The sequence below is a fragment of the Stylophora pistillata genome, chromosome 9, assembly GCF_964205215.1.
Source record: "Stylophora pistillata chromosome 9, jaStyPist1.2, whole genome shotgun sequence".
NCBI lineage: Eukaryota > Metazoa > Cnidaria > Anthozoa > Scleractinia > Pocilloporidae > Stylophora > Stylophora pistillata.
In genome coordinates, this window is record NC_142527.1 from 18,927,701 (window position 1) to 18,950,612 (window position 22,912).

A 22,912-nucleotide genomic window follows, 5' to 3' on the forward strand; every position below is an offset into this window, starting at 1 on the left:
ATACTAGTTAATGATGCTATAGTTAATTTATTGTCATCATGGTAATATATACATCGTATTCGATAATTTAACTTATAATGTCTCTCATATATTGCGCGTAAGCTATGATTGATCAATCTAGCGGGCCGCATTTCATTGCACGGCCCGCTAAATTCAAAAGTTTGTTTTCAATGGCTTAAATTTCTCTTGAAGAAAACTTTGCAACACATTTAAAGGAAAAGTATGCAAACGAACAAAACTCAGATACAGATATTCCAAACTTTCGAGTTGGTTCCTTAGAGATTTTGGAGGGAGGCAAGCGATAAATAGAGAAAGACGACTACGACATAGAAGACTCGAGTCGAGAACACGATGATTTAATTACCGTCGAATGGTCGTCAAATACAGCAAAAAAAGACAAAATACGGGGGGGGGGGGAGTTGGAAGGGTTTTGCGAACAGCAGGTTGATCGAAGTTTTAATGTAATGAACATATCTGCTGCTGCTCTCCACAAGCTCTTCAAAGATTTGTAGTTCTGTACTTTTCTTTTTTTTTTTAAGGGTAACACCGTGCCTTTTTTGCGCGTTGTCATGACCCTATTTGGTAAAATGGCGTAGTAGTAGGAGCAATAAAATGTAAATAAACTTTCCAAATGTAAATATGGTCTTCCTCCATTTTCATTATGTTTTGATTTGCTCACTCGTAGTTTAAAAAGGACCGTTCCAAAAACATTGATATCGTTCAAGCCTCTTTCACATCGAAGAATTCATCTGGAGCCAGTTACACGGAGCGTTCAACTTCCATGCCTTCTATGAGATCTGGGAGAAGAGCTCACGGTCTGCTAAATCAGGTGATAAGGAAGATTCAGGGAGAGAAGAGTGGAGTTGATTTAGAGCCCGAGGAAAAGCAATTACTACAAGAATTTGTCGAAAATATAGAAAAACATTTTGGATTTAAATTCAGGGCCTCTGAACTAAAGATTCATGGATATACAAAGCAGCAACAAATGGACGGCGATATACACTGCTGGAGGGGTAAAATCGATGCCATTGGTGTCATGAAGAATGGTACAGTCATAATTGTCGATTGGATAGTGCCCCGTGATGAAAATCACTCGATTTGGGATCGAGCAACAAAGTTCTCGGGGAAACTTCATCAAACGATGATTTACAGGGAGATAATCAGAGCTCAATGGAAAGATTCCTATAAATGTGAAAAGGATATTCCGACAGTTGGCATCTTGATTGTGCCTATATCAACCACAGGCAGCGATCCACGTTGGTGTCTTGATTTTAAAAGGCTCCAAGAGGCTGGATTTTTTGATGACATAGATGAATTGACCTGGACAGCACAGAAGCCGAGCAAAACAGACGAGGTAAGGTTGCGACAATGCTCTTTCGAATGTCAAACTGCGTCTGAGGAATTGCAATATGTTTTAACAAGATAGATGATACATGCTTCGTGTTACTCCATATTAAGCGCATTGCAAACGCTTGGGATTTGACACCAACATTGCTTCAGCGGTGTAAAAGAGCAGATTATAATGCTCTCTGAATCCCAAAGATGTCCATAAACAGTTCATAAAGATTCGTGTGTTTACTCAGTTTTGAGCGTCTGCTTTTCTAAGTAGATTGACTTAGATTGAATTATAGACGATACTTTTCACCTCCTGTCTCGGAGTAGCATTTTCTCAATTTCTACTCATGACCAGGCCCTTACAGATTGTAAAGGTAGTAAAGGTAGAATATCTTGCCACTAGCATCGTTGGAATTTTTTCCAAATTATACTTAAAATTACGCCCGTTTTTGAAAATTTTGGTACTTTATGTTAAAGGACGATTTTCAAAGAAGAAACATCTCGAGTCTAAATGACAAATTTGTGGTTAATAAAGCATGATATGTTTTCTTATATGGATTTCAGACTTGCTCTGGTAAAACACAATTAACTACTGCACTTGATTTCAGACTAAAAGCGGTGACTTCATGTGTCAAAATGGGCGAACTTAATTTTTCTATGGGTTTACCAGTGTAATCAGATTTTTAACCAACCAGGGTGCTCGTAGAAACTCAGTCATTTTATAACTGCTTCTGGCAACGAATTCGGTGACTCCTATCCTTATGAACCGGTTTTCGAGGTTCTTGGTGATTTCACAAGTTTGGGAAGGAAGCAAGTCATGCCTCTAGCCAGTGAGATTTCTGGAGATTTTCTTGTTAAGTCCGGTGATGTTGTCTTCACTATCAGAGAAAGGAACGAGAGCAAAATGTACGCTCGAGCAAAATTCTTATTTTTCTAGGTTTGTTTGGAATTGCAATGTGATAAGGTCAAACAGAAGCTGTCTGAAACTGTCTCGCAAAAAAGCACACCTTATAACAGGTATGTTTCCTTGGCGATGAAATACTTGCCTCGGCTGCAATCGGTGTAAGAGAGTTTTCATATCTTACCTGCAGCAATATTTTGCTAAATATTAACTTAGTTTTATTAATAATTTACCAACGAAAGAGTTATTGACCAATAATACGTCAATTTTTTTTAACTACCGTACATATTGACACAATTAGGAACTTGTCGTTATTTACCGCCTGAGGGGGGAGGGGGGAGCGGGGAGAGTATCGGAAGATTACTATTGCGTCATGATAAAATTTACCTGATGCCCCTCTATGATCTTCCTACTCCCCCCTCATTGGGAATTAATTGATGGTTAATTTTTTTTGCAGTCACCCACCCCACCCTTTGTCTTTATTCTGTTAGCGACTGGTCTCCCTATCATCTCCCCCGAAAACCATGTGTTTTAGTCAGCTTGTACTCACTAAGGTTATTTTTGATCTATGTGAAAATGTTTATAAACATGACTTTCATCATGGCACTAATACGAACCTGAATTGTTACTGACAGGTCAGCGCTCATTAAACAAGAATCTGCGGTCAAAGCGGTAAGGGTGGAGGTTGTAAGTATAGGTGGCAGTTAGTACCCCTTCAAAATAACATGTTTGAAGAATCTTTGGTCATCCGAAACTTCATTGCTTGTCCTTGTTACTTTTTGTTTAGTTCGCTTGTTCGTGTTTTTGCTTGAATCGATTCAACAAGGAGTGCCATAATTCCTTCCTACTCAGTTAAAAACTATACGCATCATTACCAGTTTTCGAACTAGGAAAAAAAGGAATCACTGTCACCTTGACCGGCGATCAGGCCTGAGTAACACAAACCTACTGTCTATCCCCCTCGATAACGATTGTGAAGGAGGTCACTGAAGTTTATCATTATTAATATCATTTAAAAAAGAAAGTTGTTGGAAAGAACGTTGTTTTTTTCTTAGGCAGGAGAAGATCATTCACGGAAGGACAACACGCCTGATGGTGCCTCTGGAAGAACGCCAACAGATTCGTACCATACCGCTAAGATGTATGATACACGAAATGCTGCAGTAGGACCCGTCACACAAATGCCTGATTCACAACACGACATCGCAAGGACGCCAGTACATCGGTACTATACCCTAGAAGAGCCACTAAGACTTCATTCCTCATACACACAACCTGGAATCTCTGCCGCCCAGATGTTTTACCGAGAACTAGCTGAGTTGGAGCCCTATCATTTTATGGTAGAGTATCGTCTGAAAATTCATAAACCCCAACCTATACCCGATGATTACCTTCCAACACTAACACCACAGGATTTTGCGATGATGAAATTAAAACGATTGTCTTGATATACCTCTCATTGAAAATCAATACCACCTCACGGTGCCCAAAATGTGGATAGCAAAGTCCTCAGCAAGTATGCTTATGATCTTTCTTATGCTAATCTAGACACGATCAACCTATCCAAGCTTAGCGATTGATGTTTATTTCAATTCCCTACTCACATATGCGTCAGCTTTTATTGATCGGACGCTGACCTGTTCCTCGAATCTATCTCATTCTCCCCTAGATATTGGTTTTGTTTCGAAAGAGGGGGATTTAAAGTGCAAAGCTGTTGGGGAGAAATACTGATAAAAATAACAGCCAATGCTCTCTTTTCGCACAAGTAATTGCTTATTTTAGCCTTGTTTATTCTACTCTTACCAATTAGCTTGTTGTTCTTGTTGTGGAAGGAAAAAGTGTACCCAAAAGGAAAGTGAAGGCAACTGTAACTGCAAAGCTGTTGGGAAGAAATGCAAAGTGTACCTTCCCCTACTTTATTGATGAATTACTCAGTAGGAGCCATAAAAAGCAACAGTACCTTGCTTAACCTTTGTGGTGTTAGAAAAATTGAAGCTCTTTTAGCTCAACTCGCTGCATTTCTTCTATATATTTACAGCAGAAAGCTGGTTGCTCTTGTTATGGAAGAAAAAAGTGCGCCCATGCGCGAGGCGCAGGTCAATGTGACTGCAAAGCTGCAGGGAAGAAATGCGGGCATTACTGCCACTGCGATGAAAGGATATGCACAAACAGGGTAAGTGTCTCGATAAACCACTTTCCGTGTCGCACGAACGAGTAGCTGATGCTTTTTTAATCAATACAATACAATACAATACTTTATTTACCCACGCTACATCTAGGAGTGAGAAAAACTCGTTAAAACATGTGCGTGAAACGAAAAAAATTTAAAAAATCTATTAAATCTATCTAAAAAACCTGCCTCTTCTTTAAAAGACATTCAAAAGTAGAAATATCAATGTGGGTTCTTAAGGAAATGAAAAAAGGAAATGATTACTCGATATTAAGTAACTCTGATATATTTTATACCCATATTCAAGGTAGTTATTCCTATGACTTCTCTCGTAATTGGCCTATGCGTGGTAGTTACCTTTTCTTCTCCATGGACAATCAAGCCATTTTCTATTAAGTGCCGAAAGTAGTCAGAGATTGCTTTGGGTTTGCTTAATTTTGCTCTTTGATTGACGGATCCAGAACACCCATACTTTCCTCGCAACCAAACCAACCCAAAAAACAATGGCAACGCGGTCATTCATGTTTTTCCGCCCTTCAAGCAGTTTGCTTTTTGTCATCTTGAGTTTTCATGGGTTAACGACAATGTAAACATGATCGGTCGCTGGGAGCACTTTGTTTTTTTTCTTTTCTTTGACACTCAATGAAAACTGCCCTAATTACGATAAACCAAACGGGGAAGCTACGTTTAAAAGCATTGCCTTCTCTGGCAAGCGAAGTAGCCCCTGGATTTCGTTAGTTCAAATGCCGGTCTACATGGCACAATTTTCACCCGTGATCAAAACATTTAATTTTCCTTGATTTCGCTACGTGCCGGTTAGAAAACGTGTGACCTTATCTATTCAACATTTTTCAGCGGTAGTTACTTGCATGTCAGCCACAAGTACGTCGTGTAAATTGGCCAATACTAGTAGAGCTGAGGTATGTTCTGTTCTAAATCAATGTCAATTTTTTTAACCGACGCCTAGGCATGGTAACGAGTAGACGAAAAATCACAAAAGAAGCAAGAGAGAACTTTTACAAGCTCAACATCAAACAGCTGGAAAGGGTTACTGAGGCGACGTGCGTGGATTATGCACCACTTCAATTTGTAGCGCTTAGTTTAAATAGCATTGTCGATGAAGGGTTGATTTCCAAGTTCTTCGAACACAGCCATGATTTTTAAAATAAATTTACAATAAGCATGATTTTTCCTCAGTGATACTGCATTGAGAGGACTTCCAACTTGCCTCCCAGTAAAAGAATACTGATTACAATTTATCATTTACAACAATTATTTTACACTGTATTATGCTATTTTAAAAGTTCTGTCAATGTTCGTTTGTATTACGGGTTGTTAAACATGAATTTATCTATCAGATGGGAAAGCTCTGTGAAACACTTTTTGGCTGTTTGATAGAAAGTAGTTAGGTAATAATATAGGCGCTTTTTTTTCATCGCCGATTGTATACAACTTTAGAAATATCGAAGGTCGTTAAATATATATACAATAGGCGCCGTAGGCTTCGACCTTATGGAAAGACTGTTCCGGGGAAAGTCTAATGATTTTTTCCGTGTGTTTTTGAAACACTTTAATTAGTTATTTTTTAAATATTTTAGCCAGCGTTCTCATATCGTTCGAGAGTCTTTTATTGTAGAATTTTAAAAAGATATAAAAGCCAACAGTAGTTGCTTCGAATTACCAACTTTGTACACCCGTGCACCCGTCCCTCTTTTACCATCGTCTAGTACTGAGAGATTGTTAAGTAAATTTTCGCAGTAATGACCCTTTATGGAAATTCCCGTCTCAGGGAAGTCAATAGGGACTTTAAGCAGTCAGGACGGCAACGCCGAAGAAGAAGTCGATCAAAAAATGAATTTTTATTTGCAGTTAGAATTTCGCGAATGGCTGGATGTGTTTACCGTCTCTCACGGTGCTACACCTCAACTCCAGCTTAACGTGTGTGAGCAGCGTTGAGTTCCAAATGGAAACTTGAATGATATGCTGTCGGGGTTTCCGTTCTTAAACCACGTGAATTTTGGTGATTTCACATTGTTGTTTTGCAGAGGACGGCTGAGAATCTACAAAGTTTTAAAATGCACGTGCTAAACTATTGTTCTGCTCATTAAATCCTCGTTGCCTTCGTCTTCCTGGTTTGCTCAAGGTCCATGATATGGAGCCGAGATCGCGTTCTTACATTAGCTTGATCAAAACTTTGCACCAAAATTTCGTAGATATGAAGAAATTTTGAATATGTCTTTCACTTTTACTTGTAGAAAAGGTAAGAATATTTAAGCAGAATCCTGTAACTTCAAAGACTTTGTTCGCTGCTTTTGTTTAGTGCAGTAGGAGAATAATAGAACTACATGCACGTGCTCGATAGTACATAAGCAAGTACACTGTAGAGCCTTTTTTGATAACAACGATCACTGAATGGTGATTGCATGGATGACAATGTTGATATTACATTAGAGCCAATGTTGAACACGCTGTCATTCCAGTAAGACTTAGACATGAACTAGAATAAATTTCTGTTGGAACCAAGCTGAGTTGTCCATTCTCGACGTCTGAATTAAGTCCATTTAAGCAAGCTTCTGCAGGTCCCTGTATGCTAGGAAATGGAGACGAGTTTGCGTTCTCGCAAGCCAAGTGATGACCACAGAGCTATTCTCCCCCTTTGTTGTGTGTTTCCTGCAAAAGTCCAGCCTGCAGAGCGGGCGTAATTTTGGCGAGCGAGTGCTCAGTATTTTCTCAGCGAAAGTTATGGCCGTCATCTTTAATTTTATTGGAAGCGGAAAGCCGGGAAGAGACAGAGATTTCTACTAAGCGGCAGAGCGACAGTAAAAAGATAAGGAGGGGAGTGAGGGTGGTGGAGTGATTATCGCCTCTTCTCACCCCCTCCCCTACCGTCGGTTCTAACTCCAAATTAAACACGGCCGATTGAATAAACGAGCGCGCGCATCGCACTCTTGCAATGCGGGTCGGCAAAACTCCTGCAGTTGCCGTGGGAAAAACGTATCGTCACGGGACTCCCAGATCCGCCTTTGTTTCATTTATTATAAGCGGGGAAGTAAAAAAGCGAGGGAGGTTTGGGTCGCGTCGGGTAAATGACCACTGATCGGTTCATGATAGAGGGAGTCTTGTAGACCGATCAAAGAGCTTATAAAAGCCGTTTCAACGCCGGTTCACTTCAGCCACTCCATCGAAATCACACAAATCCAAAATGTCCCTTAGTTTCCCGTAAACGTGAACACTTCGACAACAAAGGCTACTACGATGTAACGCTGACGGGTCGTAAGAAAAGTGCTAACGAGTCAAGTTTGAAATTGTTGATGTTTCCAACAGTTTATGTACAACACAGCAGTTGAGAAGAAAAAAAATATATAAACTACATCACCTATTTACAATGACAAAAAATCCTTTATAAGTGAAAGAAATCTAAATCACATGAAAGGGGAGTAGAGCTATAATTTTTTTAAGGTAATTAAAACTTTGAGGCATCGAAGGCAGGTGGGTATGTAAGTTCATGCCTTTAGTGAAGCTGCCCTCACTCCATTGTTTCCTGGTCCTCTATTCTGTCCTGATATTTTCTTCATATGTTCAGCCATTCCAGGCAGGCGTGAAAAGTGGTTCCTTGCTAGGACGTGTTTGTGGAGAATCTTGCCGATAAACATCCGCCCGTAAGCCTAAATTTGAGAAAAGTAAAGCGTAAGTATGAAAGAGCTAAAAATTCAGAAAAAGACAATTTGTGAAGGGAATCCATTCCCCAGGATAGCGTCGTATCCTTAAGCCTTTAGAAAATTTAAAACCTAAACCAACCTATTCACAACAGGCAATAGGTTCAACAGGCTTTAAATGGGTCCTCCAATTAAACTTATCAACAAGACGTCAAGCGCGGAAAAACGGGAAAGGCTACTACCGATTGGTTATGGTTTTGATTGGCTGATAACGTGATTGTTCTGGTCCAATGAGGTAGCCAGGAAAGAGCAAACCAATGCCATCCCGGATTATTGACACTCGTTTGAAAACTGCCAAAAAATGACGAAAATAATCGAGTTTCCCGCCGATATCACATACATGCATGTAGGCGAGTCTAGAGTTTTAAAAAGTTCACGACCGCTACAATCATGATGGGACCGACAAAAGAAGTAACGAAAGAAAATTCTACCTCAGTGACGTTTTCAAGTTTGGCATGAGCAGAAGCCTCTTCCTTTGTGAGTAAAATACAGTTCCATGGTGACCACTCCTCGTATTTGTTCCACCGAAGTAGCACCAAGTCAAACAGATCTTCATGAGCGCTCAACACGCTCTGACCGTTCCAAATGTTCTCCACTAGATAGCGGAGGTCAGGTTCCTGAGAGAAAAAAAAGATCATGCATATTATTGGCTTGTAGGATTTGATGGAGAATGGTGTAACAGGCAAGTGCTTCAGGCTTAGGGCTTCTACAGTCAAGTTTCGTGGCGTAGCTTCATGTGCTTAGTAACAAAGAAAGTCTATCCACGGGTCCCTTGATGATGAGACATGAAATTTCACGTTGCCAATGTAACATAGAGAGAGTGGATTGGCAATATGACAAAACATGTATCCTAGCCCGTGAAAAGCTTTGGAAGATTAAACGGGAATGTGGAATTGTGGAAAGAAAGAAAAATTGGATCCACGTAGAATAGAGGGTATCAAAGCGGTCATGGCTTCTTCGGCTAACGGTTAACTTCTTTCCGTTGCGATTAAAAGGAAAATTTTTACCGTTAACTTTTTTCACGACGAACGGTAACAGTTGTCAATTGTTTACGCCTAAAAGCTATTTTTCGTTATTGCCGTTTTACAGCTATCGGTTAACCCCATTGAGACCCTCAGAAAATCAGCGTTCGAAGTCTGAAAAACTCGTTTCGTTTTTCTGTTTGCAAACTGAAAAGATAGCGCAACATAGACGGGTGAGGGGCAGAAAGCAAAGTCCAGTTTTCGCTGTTTGTGATTGCCTACACGTGTTTCCGAATTTCTGAAGTTGAAACTCAGTTCAGGCTATTATCACACACTGTAAGTTTTTATACCTGCAGCAGGTAGGCGATATTGGAGCCGTCTGCAACGTTTTCCTCAGAACGTCTGAGATCTTTCAGCATTATACGATATAGTGAGAAATCGTGTCTAAGCCTGGCGTCGTTATCAAGTTTAGTGCACTTTCTACACCTTCCCACAACCCTATATTCCAAAAAAGATTAATTTACCAGTCAGTTTACGTAATGGTTAAGTGATGATACATTATCTGTAAATCTCGCTTGGGCCTAGCTTGGTGCTGCCTTTGCTATGACATCAGCAAATGATGAGACATTTCACTCTTTTCGGTTAAGGACGATAAATCGTAGACTCTGTTCGTCTGTCTCGTGAACCTTCTCTTCACTGGTTTTGTGGGGACGATCAAGAACCCAGGCACTTTTCGCAAGAGAAGGGAACGTACATGTAGCTACTTGTGTTATGGTCTGGCCTTGTTGTTGTTGAAACGTTTTAAATGATCCCCCATAAGTATTATCTATATACTGTAAAGAGAGGTTGAGCAGCAAAGGAAGAAGAAGAAAAAGAAGAATAGGCAACGAAGGTGAAGGGAAAACCAAACATTTTTTTCATCACCCTACCCTCCCAGCAAATCCCCAAGGCACGGTTGATTTTTAATTTTTGGTTCTAGATTTATTTCTGATTGAAAAGGTAGAGCGAGTTTGTTTTCAGAGTAATTCACAAAGTCTAATAAAGGTAAAACTTGAGTAAATGTAATTCTAGATGAGTTCAACACTCAATAAGAAATGATATATCGCTCTATAGAAGCAACAGGGACATTACATCCTTACTTGGAATTCGACGAAAGTTGGAACTCGGTGGACGGTAAATACGAATTGCAGCTTGGACAGAAGTAGATGTTTTTACGTAATACGGCAGGATCTTGTGGAACCTGGGAACAGAGTCATTACACAAAAAAGGTCTTTGATATCACGAGCTATCTATATACGTCACTGAGGATCTGAGCAGTGCAACCCAGGTTGACAAATATGAACAAAAGTAGTGTCCTTACGGCCAATTGCGTAAAAATCAGTATCAACTTCATGAAAGTAAAACGGTTCAGTTTCACCTAAAAGGATGAGTGGTTAATCAGTACTTTCAGTTAAACTGCAATTAATGAAATTACAGAAAGTTGAGCCTAAAGAATGCGGACTAAGTGGAAAATTGGCTGCAACCAGCATCTCCCTGTACTTCCTGTCTTACGCATGAAGAGCGAAGTTACGTTTTCATGAGTCTTTTTTTTTCCATCAAATGAACTCGTAGGATAATTTGCGTTTATTTTTGTCTTCGTTTTAATTGCCTAAAAGGAACGAAATGTCGTATAGTTATGAAATCATCCTTGAAAACTGGTACTTAGCTCGCTGGGTATAATATACCTTGATCAGTCGAGCCGCCTCTGGGTTGAAGAGGGGCGTTTTGCAATACTGAAGGAAGAGGGTTAAAATTCTCTTGCGTAAACCTGTAAAGGAAGATTGTTCAAATTCGCAATCAAGGAGGGCCTTACAAGGAATGTGAGACATAAACTGTTGAACATAGAGCTATATATATATATATATATACATTTTTAACAGAGCTTGAATTTCCCAACAAATAACAATGCTGACACGCCTTGCTCTTGCTTTACTGGTGACAGTCGTTGACGGAAGCAAAAGAGTGAAAGAGTTTATCTAACAAAAGTTAGTCTTCGCATCGAAAATTCTGCGTTCAAATCATGGCAGGGTAACTATGCCGCGTTCTTAACAAAACAACTTACTGTACTCTCAGTTTATCATTCCACCCCTGATTATGAATAGTTACTATAGAAAATTTTCAGGGAGCCCTTCACGAAATGCATGGGGTATCCGCAATGGAATATGCCACATGCAGTACCATTCCATCCAGGAGAGCGGCAAATTATTCTAACTAGCTTCATTCGACTCCATGCCATGAAAACCAAGATTACTTGGCCTATCTACCTTCTAAATTTGATTCCTTGACTCCTCGCATCAACAAATCAGCTTCTCTATCGATCAGTTCAACAATCTCTTGTGTCAGTTTGCAGTCATGCTCCTTTACTGTGTGTTTAAGGGTCAGCAGTACGTCCAGTCTCTCATCTTGCGTCAGGTACTTCATGCTGAGTGTGCTGTATATGTCCCGTAACTCTTGAGCGCGGATGGTGTAAGGTGTGTCCATTTCAGTCACTTTACCATCAAAGGCTTTCCACTTTTTGGGGGCAGCAGTCTGTTAAGATGAAAAAAGCCAAGTGTTAGAGCTCTTACTTTCGGCATGTTTAATTAAAAAAAATTCACCATGGGTTGTTCTGTGTAAAAATCTTTCCAGTCCATCAGTTTGCTGTTAAGTCAACAGGGGACAATACTAGGACAAAATATATAAAACCAAGCCACGTTAATGAATCATTGAGTGACGTCACTATTACATTGAATCACTTCTGCTCAAAGAGATTCCACGATGATCTACAGAAAACCAAATCCCCGGCCTGGATGTAGTGATAGCAATACGGATCTACGCTCACACTTCCACAAACCTTATTCAAAAAGTTCTTGATCCTTTTGTCTTTGCTTTCTTCATCAGCAACCAACTTATGGCGGTCAATGGAGAAAATGAGGTATGCTTCTTGTTCCAAAAGTCCGACAAGAGCTGCTTTCCTCTCTGGGCCTGAGTACAACTCATCTATCAACGCCATCTCTTCGTTACGCCATTCTAAACAAATAAAACATTTCCATGTTGCAACCACACGACTAAAGCAATAATAAACATCTAAGCATATCCTGACTCAGCTGTAAGTATTACTATGAGCTGTCTAATTAATGAAAGATTGCGAAGTGATGCAACCGATGAGTCTCATATCTCTACACGTTTCACAAGTCGCATTTTCTTTCTTAGAAAGTCAACCGAATAAAGGTAAACTGACAGGTAACTAGGGATTATCCTATACATTAGAAGGGAGCTGTGGTATTAAGTTTTGGATTTTCCCATGTTTTGGTTACTTTCGAAATAGCTTTTTGATTTTAGGAATCCCCCCATATCTTTTCTTTCGTTTATCTTTTTTCTCTTGTTTGTTTGCGTTTCCGTTGTTAATTTTTTTGCCTTTCTTGTTATTCCCTTTTCACTTTCAGAAATGGAAAGTGACTTTTCGCTTTACTTATTCACCATTAAGATTTTGTACCGGGGTATTAGAATTTTCAGTTGTGAACGGTTTTGACTTTTTTAACAGCGGTTTTTCGGTTTTTGCGCAAAAAAACTTCGGTTTTTCGAGTTTGGTGTTCATTGCAGTTTGCGGATTTTCGGTTTTTTTGCACTTGGTTTTCGGTTTCCGAATTTGGTATTCAATATGGTTTTCGGTTTTTCCTATTCAGGTTCTGGTTTCTCTTCGATCTGAGCGGTAATTATACGCCTCCGCTAATCTCCAATGGCCGTACAAAAACTCTGTATGCTCCACTTTGACAGTTTTGCATACGAGTTTCGGTTTTGATCGAATTTTTTGCGGTTTTGGACAGTTTTTTCTACCGTTTTGCGGTGTCCAACAGACCCTCATGTAGCTTGTCTCAGTTACATGCACAAATATACTAACTTTCTAGATGAGCATAGAGGAGATCAAAGTCTTCTTTTGTCTTGGGGTTCATTCTCCTTGCCCATTCTCTCTTGATTCTTTCAGCTCTTTCTTTCTGTTTTCTGAGCTCCTCATGTCTTTCCCACTCCATACGTCTTAAGCGATCTTCTCGTAACCTCTGGACATGATTCTTAGCGAGCCATCTTCTCCAATAAGTTTGAAGGATAATGACCTGAAAATCAAAAGCAAACTTAGGTCAACCTTGATCAAGGTTCATGTTGTATGGTTATAAAATAATGTAATTTGTTGGGAAGATGAAAACTAAAAGGGTATTCATCATTTAACTTGTTAGATAAAAAGGCACAATTAAATGCAAAAAGGAATGCAGAAGTGAGGGAATAGTGCACAGACAGGAGAATTTTCTGTCTGTCAGAATAAATTAACAACCTCTGGCCAGGGAAACTTTGACAGAGATCTGATCTCCAATGCCAAGAGAACACTCTATATACTACCGGTAGGTATAATTACCAACTGAGGGAATGTCACATTTTACAGACTGAGGTGAAATAGCAAAGTAGTATTCACCTTCACTGAAAAACTAACCGACAAAGGTTTCCTGTAGATGAAGCTTTCAGAGGATTGTGATAATCATCCCTTAGTATCCCAAAGATTAAATGGTACTCGATTAAAAGAAACAAATTGAGGAACAAAAATGACCCCATATAAAATTAAGCAGGAAAAAAAAGTATGTGCAATTTTTTAAACTTAAGAGATATGACTGAAAATGGGGCAAACATTTACTGGCCCTTTGACTCCTAAGAGACTAACATCTAATTTCTCCTTACAATATCACCGCTGAATCACACATAAAGGTCATGAGAATAGAGGAAATGATCAGCGTAAGAGTGACCAGCATCTCATTTCTCCTTACAATATCGCCCCTGAATCACATATTAAGGTCAGGAGAAAAAAGGAAATGATCACCAACTAAACAAGCTCTTGATTGTTAGACAAATTCTCCTTGTCTGCACCTTAGGAAAAACATGGAGAACAGTATGGAGAATATGCATAATGATGTTAGGGTGTGAAGGGTTACAAGTAATGTACACCCATTTACATACTTTCTCCAATATCTTCTTGTGATATTGATCAGCTGTTTCATATTTCCCAGGAATCAGTATTTTATCTGTGACATTTGATACATAACAGCCATCCTTGGTCTAAAATAAGAAGGAGAAAATGTGTTAATACCCATGTCTATGAACCTGAATCCTAGTTACACTAAAGTGCTGTCTGATAAATTAACCTACAGTACAGCTGGAGAAGAGTGCAGACAGGAAAAATGTCGCAGAATCTGGATGGAGTTTAACAACAAACTGAAGCATCATACAGCTGTAATTGATACTTCAAAAGGTAAAGATTTTGGGGACTTTTACCATTTGTGTGGATGTTGTATTTGTGGTCTGCTGAAGTCTGTTTCTCAATTTGTATGTTTGTGTGTCTCTATGAAACTTCTCAACTGATGAAGGTACACGGATCTTAGGTACAGTCTGTGCAGATGCATTGTGGAACTCTGTTCCTGTCAGTCTGTGTCGGTAGCCTCCCAGGAATGGCTTTTTTCTGTTCTCTTGGACAATGTGAACCACAACCTCAACCTCCTCTCCACCTGGAAAATATAATTATGAAAGATAAAAATGAAGATATTCAATTACTATAGGTGTATATATAAGTATATGAGTGCTGGCTAAAAAAGGATAAGAAAGCACTATTTTGGTAACTAGTAAATTTTCAAGCAGGGGTTTCATCAGAGGCTGGGCACTGAGAAAATTTACTGTCTGTGGAGATGTATTTGCCCACCTGATTTAACCATCTAGAGGAAAATTTATTGTATAAGGAAGTTCAGTTCAAAAACCCTTGCTCATGTATGACACCCTGATAAAGCAATCACTTATTATGACAGCAACCAAACCGACGCATTTATAAATAAGTATCATTCAAGGGAAATCAATCTTTATCTGAAACATAAAAGATATACACTGTGACATAGATTTTTTTCACATCCACTTTTCAATGTACATAGTGATATGTTACAACTTTGATTTAGATAATCAACAAAACAGAAATGCTAGCTCACTTACCAACTTCCACCTTGACCTTAATTTTGTCAGGTAATTTGTACATTGGTAGTGACTGTCTGTACTGTAGAGGTGTATTGACTGGATCTGACGACTGAATTTCCACTTCCACTGTCTGCCCAACTTGGACACCCAGATCTGACAGCACAGTGTGATCTTCCACCATTTTGCCTTGAAGTGAATCAGTAAGATAGTAAATCATTTGGAGTCTTAAGGCTTATTGCTGCATGGACTTGGATCCAAAATAATGGAACTTACCATCAAATATCATCAATATTGCCTTTGGTGGCTGCCCAAATTCTGATGCAAAATGGTTTCGTAGTTCAAAGAAGGACTGCTTTAATGAACAAGCCATGCTCTGTACATGACCCTCTGGCATGATGATGAACTTCACTGAAAAAACCAACATGAAAATGTCATTCTGTCTGTTTCATTAAGTTCAATATTGCTCCATGATAAACATCTGAACAGTATGTAATGAATGAAAGCCAATAATTTTGATTTAAAATAATGAATTAATGATAGTACTATAAGATAAGATTGATGTATCCAGGAAAAGTCAACCCACCCTTCCCATATTGAGGTTTCATTATCAAACTGTGAATTGTGGCCAGTGAAAAAGTTTCTGAAGCTGACATTTCCACAGTGTAATCCCTTCTAATTTCCAAAACAAAGCAATCTCACCAATCGCTGATGACAAACCACTCGTGGTCACAATCTTACACCTTCCAACTTTCCACCACAAACCGTTATAGTACACTTACATTTACTATGGGCATTATACTGATCAGTTCAGTCCCCTGAAAAACATATACATCTGCAACATAGCCAGGACGATGTGACCTAGGAAGGCTACCATTGTAAAGAGTTTTTCAACTGCAGCAGTACTACATATAGATTACTAATACAGAACAACAAAGCAGATTTACTAGCTAGCTCTGCAATGTTCAGTGGTCCGTCATGGTGGCTGGCTGTGTTTTATCGAGCTCGTCAAAACGAAACAAATTTCTTGCTCTGCTGTTATTTACTTCATTCCTTTTTGACACACAAAAGTGCTCAGTACATTGGGTAGGCAGGCAACGACTTCCAACTGGTACTTTGGTAATCCTGCCTCAGAATTCCTGGGATATTTATGGGGCCAGAAGCTGGGCAACTCCGAGAGTGAGTTCAGGCAGAAGGAAATCCTACTTTGCTTCAAGGTTTCTGTACATTGCTAATGAAACAAGAACCCAACAGCTCAGCTGAATATTTCTCGGAGGGGATATCCACAAAAACCCAAAGAGAACCCCAAAATACCCCTGCAAGGAGTGTGGGAAAGGAGTTCGCTCGAATCAAGATGCTTTGCTATGTGCTGAGTGTAATGCCTAGTTGCATGCGAAGTGCATAACCCTGAGCAAAGCCGGCTTCAAGTACTACCTGGACTACCCAGATATTGAATGGACCTGCTCCCTATGCTCACTTCCTTTTGGGTTAGAGCAAAGTTTGGTTGGAGAAGTAAATCTAATTCAACATGGCGGCGATGGTGAATATGCAAATGAGGATAGAGCTGGATATGCTAATGACTTGCCTGAACCGTGGATAATACAAGAAAGGAAATGGAACGCTACCGATCTCATGATTATTCATCTAAACATCAATAGCTGCCAAAACAAACTGGATGATCTGATTTACTCAAGAAGGAATTGAAGTCACATGTAATTTTTCTGTCAGAGACTAAGATCGACTCTTCTTACACCAATGCACAGGTGGCTCTTGAAGGATATCATACCTATAGGAAGGATAGAAAAAAGGGTGGTGGTGGCCTGATGGCATATTTCTCATCTAAGATGGTATCTCATCCTGTGAAGCTTCCTCAGCAGAATAAATTACTTGAAGTTCTGGCCATAAATACAACAATAAACAACAATGATGTGTTGTTTGTTGGTATTTATCAAACCCCAGAAACAACTGGCACTGATTACTACCGTAAACTGGAAGAGGAATTTAATGGGCCATTTTACAGTTGTGCACTTAGTTGCCAAGCCTTTGATTCAGAGTGAGGCTAAAGATGACCTTGTCATGATAGAGACCTCTATCTAGTTAGCATGATAACGTGATTTACATTTGAAAGGCAGCAAGGTTTGTATCATAACAAGGTCATCCCTAGCCTCACTCCTGTTCAAAGGCTTGGCAACCAAGCACACGACTGTAAAATGGACTATTCACTGCACATGTGGACTATGATGGAATGTAACACACTCATACTTATGGGAGACCTGAACCTTGACAGATCAACACCAGAACGCACAGAAGGGAAAACTTTGCTCAGTCTAGAGGAGGTTTATGGTCTGGAGTGTCTAATTAAGGATCCAACCAGAATTACGCCTACATCTGAAACTCTTCTAGATGTGATCCTTACTAACAAGCCAGAGCTTTTTAAAACAAGTGGAGTACTAAATCCAGAAATGAGTGACCACCATCTAGTGTATGGGATTATGAAGCATAGGGTGTCTCACAATGAAAGAAAAGTAGTCACATTTAGGAGTACTAAAACACTGGATGTTGAAAAACTCAATGAAGATTTATCTTGTGCTCTCTGGAAGGTAATAGATACCTTTGATACTCTTGATGAGATGTATCTTTTTTGGGAGTCCCTTTTCAACACCATAGTGGAGAAGCACATGCCTACTAAGAGAATGAGGTTTCGTAAAGTCGATGTGCCATACATGACACCTGAATGGAAAAAGGCAATCAAAATGAAAAAGAAATTTGCCAAGCAATTATGCTCAAAGAGGAACAGAGGAAAACTGGGGGCTCAAGAGAATATGGAGAAATAAAGCTACTAGCTACAGACAAAAAGCTATCAAAGAATATTGGAAACAAAAGGCAGATGACCTTAAAGCTAAGCCAAGCGAGTTCTATAAAACCTTCAGGCCATTTCTTAGCGACAAGAAGCAGCCTATAAGCGAGATCCACATTAAAGCAAACGGGAGAATTGAGAAGGACCAAGAAAAAGTAGCAAATGTTCTGGCAAACTACTTTTCTACGATGGCCAATGATATAGGTGGAGCAGGTGTCAATTGCTTAACTGAGGATGATTTGTTGAGTCATCCAAGCCTCACTAACATCTGCAATGCAAATAAGAGCAACCTCAAGAACTCACAAGCACACGCAATTGTCAGCGGTAGCAGATCATGAGCAAATGTTGATCTTATAGAATCCAGATTTTTAAATGTGCAAGAACGCACGCGGAAATTGCTAAACTCATGAAAGCTATTGCATGAAAACAAGTCCGGTGACCCCTTCTTTTTATTGTTCCAATATGATAATAACTTCGAAAGGAATCATCAGAAAAAAAATAGAAAATTCTACAGAAGGAAATTTGCTATGTGTGAAAATTGCCTTTTTTCTAGATTTTCTGAAATTCCGCTCTGTAGAATTTTTTAAAAATCTTTGTGCATTTTCCTTTTCAAGTGCCAAAAGCAATCACTGAAAAAAATCACGGGGTCACCGGGTTAGTTTTTGAATTATTTAAGCCACAAGCTAAAAAATGCGGCTGAATAAGCCTATGAAACTGCTAGCGACAAAATGACACCTATTTTGGATAACCAATTATTATATAATTCAACCCCGTAAAAGTGTTCAACTGGCCATGGTCAGTCTTTCTGTTGTATTCTTTCAAAGTTACAGACCATCAAAAAGATGAAAACCGGTACAAGCCACTGTAAGTTAGCCCTTGAGAAACTAAATGTCAGAAAGGTCTGTGGTTATGACTCCATGTCTCCTAGAATGTTAAGGCTAGCATCAGGTGGCATAGCAGATTCCTTAACAAATCTAAGGAAAGGCGAAGGGCCTGAAGCATGGAAGAAAGGAGAGTGGAATCCAGTCCACAAGAAGGATGACCAGCTGGATGAAAGAAACTATCGTCCAATAACATTGCTAAGTACAGTAGATAAGGTTTTCGAGTCTATTATGAGCATACAAGTGAATAATCATATTGATTCCAAGCTCGATCCCTGCATATCGGCATACAGAAAAAAACACAGTTGTGAAACTACTTTGCTAAAACTGACTGAAGATTGGAGGCTGGCTGTGGATTCTAAGCAATTTATTGGAATACTGTCAACGGACATGAGTAAAGCATTTCATTCCCTACATCTATCACTCATGATAAATAAACTTAAGGCATATGGCTTTTCAGAGGAATCACTCAGCTTGATGAGATCATATTTCTCCAAGCGACAAAACAGAGTCAAACTAAATGGAGTCACCAGCAGTTGGAAGGATGCTATTAGAGGATGCCCTTAAGGGTCATCATATGGACCCTTACTGTGGAACACTTTTCAAAATGATATGACCTATATAATAGATAATGCAAGCTTGTCAAAGTACGCTGACGATCATCAGCTGTATGTAAAGGGGCATTCAGTTGACTGCATGGAACAACTTTTAACTAATGGGGGGCACACCATATCAAAATGGTACAAAGAAAACTTTTTGAATTAAGGGAAATTACGACAAGTACAATTTAATGTTATTAGGCAGGAAAAACAAAAATGAGGATAGTCCATCTATCAATGTTATGATTGATAAACAGGTTATAATCATCACCAGACTTAAAGTTACTGGGAGTAACACTAGTTGATGAACTTTAAGTTTCAGTACTCACATAAGTGATAAGTTAAATGCAAAATGGCAAGTAGGAAAGTTTGTGTTCTAGTACGTCTCAGAAAAATGATTCCTGGAGAAGCCAAGTTACAATTGTACAAATCAGCAATTCTACCTAACTTAACATAAATTATTGTCACATAGTGTGACATTTTTGCAAAGCATCTGATGCAAAAATATTAGAAAGGGTACAAGACCGGGCATTATGTGCTGTATATAATATGATAGAAACACTACGTATGAGAAACTCCTAGCGAAGGGAAGACTCTCTAGTCTTGAGAACAGATGGTTACAAGATATACTAATTTAAATGTATATAAGGTTAAAAATTCACTAGCTCCCAGCATGTATGCAATATGTTTTTTCAGCAAGATAAGCATTATAACTTACCAAGTGATTTTCCTGTTCTAAGATAATTATCTTATGGTCAACAACATAAAGATAATTATCGTAATTATCTTATGGTCACCAACATAAAGTCCCAAGCTATGATGATCGGAGATATTGCTTACGACCCTCAATTTATCATTGGTGACTCTAGAGTCGAGTTATCTAACTCACTCAAAATCTTTGGGGTCACAATTGATGACAAGTTGACATTTGCTGATCACATTCAGAGTGTCATAAAAAAGGTTTATGCCAAGATTGGAGCCCTTAGGAGACTCAAAAAACTTATACCTGTAGATGTCTCCCTATCACTCTACAAGGCTTACATACTTCCTCACCTGGAGTACTGTAGTCCGCTATTGCTTGGAATAAATAAAACACTGAGCTCTAAACTTGAGTCAGTCAATAAGTACGCACTCAAAACTCTGCTTAATCTTGGCAATAATGTTGATTACAATACAATCTTAGCTAAAAGCAACATGAAAACTCTAGAACATAGGCGATTTTATATTTCCTTGGTTTTACTTTTTAAATGTATGAAATGGAACGGTCCGGAATATATTAAAAACTTTTTTAAATTGCGGGAATCTAGATATAGTTTAAGGAATAAAGGTGTAAATCTAGTGCAACCAGGGTATAATAATAGATCGTATCATAATTCCTTTATATATAAAGCTAGTCACATTTGGAACAGTTTACCTAGAGAAATTAAAACGGCATCTACGCTTAGCGATTTTTGTAGTAAACTTAAGAATTTCGATTTTAGTACTCTAGGACCAATCTGTAAATGTAATACCTGTAGTTGACTTTTATTGTACGTACACATACATTGTCATTCTTATTCATATTCATCTACTGCAATATCTTTCACCGAACATAATGTTTAGACTCTTTTAACTATCAATATTAATCACCTACAATTTTACAATTATCACTCGTACTCTAAACATATATTTTTACCTATAAAGTTTTAAGTACTTCTAATAATATACCTTTAATCATAGTTAATTTATAGTCTACCGTTTTATACATGAGCCTCTGGCTCGGGCAATTGGGCAACCATGCCTCACGTTAGACAATAAACTTTGATTGATTGATTGATTGATATAATACTGTTTAGTATGGCAAGCACAGTATCAGATATTTAGGGCCACACATATGGGGCAAGATAAGCCAGGAACTATGCAGTAAGACCAGTCTTCAGGCATTCAGGAGAGGGGTGCATGCTCTCAATGTGCTTGGCTTGCTGGATGGCATGTGTGGCTGCTGTGCATGCTTATCAAGTGGCTTTTGCTGTGTGGCTGCTTGGTTTATTGGGAGTGTGCTCCCCTATCCTCTATTTAAATTCGTCTTATTTAAATTTTCTAGACTCTTAACTTTCTAAATTCTGTATATACATTCTATTGCTGCTTATATGATTGCCTGTGACAATTTCATATATTGATGCTTTTTATATATATTAATGATATTTTGAGAATATATCCTTCATATTTTTACATATACTCTATTTAATCTTATATTATAGTCATGTTATTCATTTATAGTGTCCACAATTAGCTTTTAGCTAAATACCTTCACTTCAATAAAGTTTATGTATGTATGTATGTATGTATGTATGTATGTGTGTGTGTGTGTGTGTGTGTGTGTATGTATGTATGTAGGTAGGTAGGTAGGTAGGTAGGTAGGTAGGTAGGTAGGTAGGTAGGTAGGTAGGTAGGTAGGTAGGTAGGTATGTATGTATGTATGTATGTATGTATGTTCGGTTAGAGTATACATGTAAGGTATTGAATCAGTAACTTACCATTTGCACTGAAGCCATCCCTGGCTATTCCTCCGGATTCTAACTGGTCCCTGGTATCTCTCATCGGTGTTTCACTGTTTACAGACCTATCAGCTTTGGAAGTCGGTGGGGCGACTAAAGGTGATTCACTCTCCGATTTAGTTTCGACAACTTGGTCATCCACCTTTCCAGTGCTAGCAGCAGAATCATCCGCTTCACCCAGAGGTGATTCCCTTCCTTCTGTTTGAGCATTCGATTCTTGGGTTTTCACGTCTTTATCTGGTTCCGAAATAACCACAGACAAAGGGGTTTCCTCCATTGTGCGACCATCTTCTTCATGATCAGTCTTTTCCTCAACAGCAGTTTCCTTCATTTCTTCCGTTCGACTTACGTCTGTAGGATCATCGTTCATATCAATGGCTTCGCCTTTCTCCTCTTTTTGATCAGCTTTTTCTGTTTCATCGTCGCCTTCTTTTACCGTGTCAGTGGCTTGTGCAGAATCTCCACTAATCTCAACGCTCGCGCCATCTTGGTCGAGAACTTCTGTTGGTTCTTCTGAGATTTCACCTGAAGGCTCGCCATCTTGCTGTTGTCCTTCATTATTGCCCTCACTAGTGCCTTGAGCCTCTCTACTGTCTTCTGGGGTAGACATTTCAAGACTTAAGAGGCCTGATTTTTTTTGGTATCAACATTCAATGTTCCTGTTTGCAATGGAGTTTCTACTCTTCTGTTTCTCTGGTACTGTTTCCATAGAAACAGCTGACTTTTAGGATCGTGGTCTCAATTTACGATCGTGGTTCACTCTGAATTTTGAGGTCTTAGTGTTCACATCCCTTTAAACAAGCATTTAGCATTTCTAAGAACAAAGAGAGAGGAAAATAGAGGCCTCAGAGTGTTATTAAACTTAAAAAAAATATTCAGTAAACGCAGGAAAGGCCACTTGCTGGAGACGTCATTTTCTGGAATGTTCAAAAATGGCGT

General features: G+C 39.0%; 2 protein-coding genes across 2 annotated transcripts in view; one reads left to right on the top strand and one right to left on the bottom strand.

Moving 5' to 3' along the window:
- Positions 1–6,929, top strand: part of LOC111331344 (uncharacterized) — a 16,209-nt gene extending 9,280 nt beyond the window's left edge. Inside the window, exons 3-8 of the mRNA XM_088733458.1 lie at positions 686–1,354; positions 2,273–2,352; positions 2,872–2,923; positions 3,292–3,576; positions 4,275–4,409; positions 5,374–6,929. Coding sequence (XP_088589584.1) covers positions 686–1,354; positions 2,273–2,352; positions 2,872–2,923; positions 3,292–3,576; positions 4,275–4,409; positions 5,374–5,382 — 1,230 coding nt within the window. The 3' untranslated portion in view covers positions 5,383–6,929. The remainder of the gene's footprint in view (positions 1–685; positions 1,355–2,272; positions 2,353–2,871; positions 2,924–3,291; positions 3,577–4,274; positions 4,410–5,373) is intronic.
- Positions 6,930–7,699: 770 nt separating this feature from the next.
- Positions 7,700–22,805, bottom strand: LOC111331353 (IQ motif and ubiquitin-like domain-containing protein). Its single transcript, XM_088733451.1, has 13 exons — positions 21,953–22,805; positions 15,376–15,510; positions 15,121–15,288; positions 14,419–14,648; positions 14,104–14,202; positions 13,004–13,214; positions 11,957–12,132; positions 11,388–11,652; positions 10,809–10,891; positions 10,224–10,324; positions 9,435–9,582; positions 8,554–8,739; positions 7,700–8,071 (listed from the first exon to the last, which is right to left on the bottom strand). The coding sequence occupies exons 1-13, from the start codon at positions 22,581–22,583 to the stop codon at positions 7,910–7,912; spliced, it is 2,595 nt and encodes an 864-aa protein (XP_088589577.1). The 5' UTR covers positions 22,584–22,805; the 3' UTR covers positions 7,700–7,909.
- Positions 22,806–22,912: the final 107 nt, after the last annotated feature.

Coding starts and splice junctions, on each gene's coding strand:
- LOC111331353 (XM_088733451.1), bottom strand. CDS start 22,583: ATGTCTACCCCAGAAGACAGTAGAGAGGCTCAAGGCACTAGTGAGGGC. Junction 14,203..14,418: donor ATACAACATCCACACAAATG/GTAAAAGTCCCC, acceptor TTCTTATTTTAG/ACCAAGGATGGCTGTTATGT. Junction 10,325..10,808: donor AGGCGGCTCGACTGATCAAG/GTATATTATACC, acceptor CTCTGTTCCCAG/GTTCCACAAGATCCTGCCGT.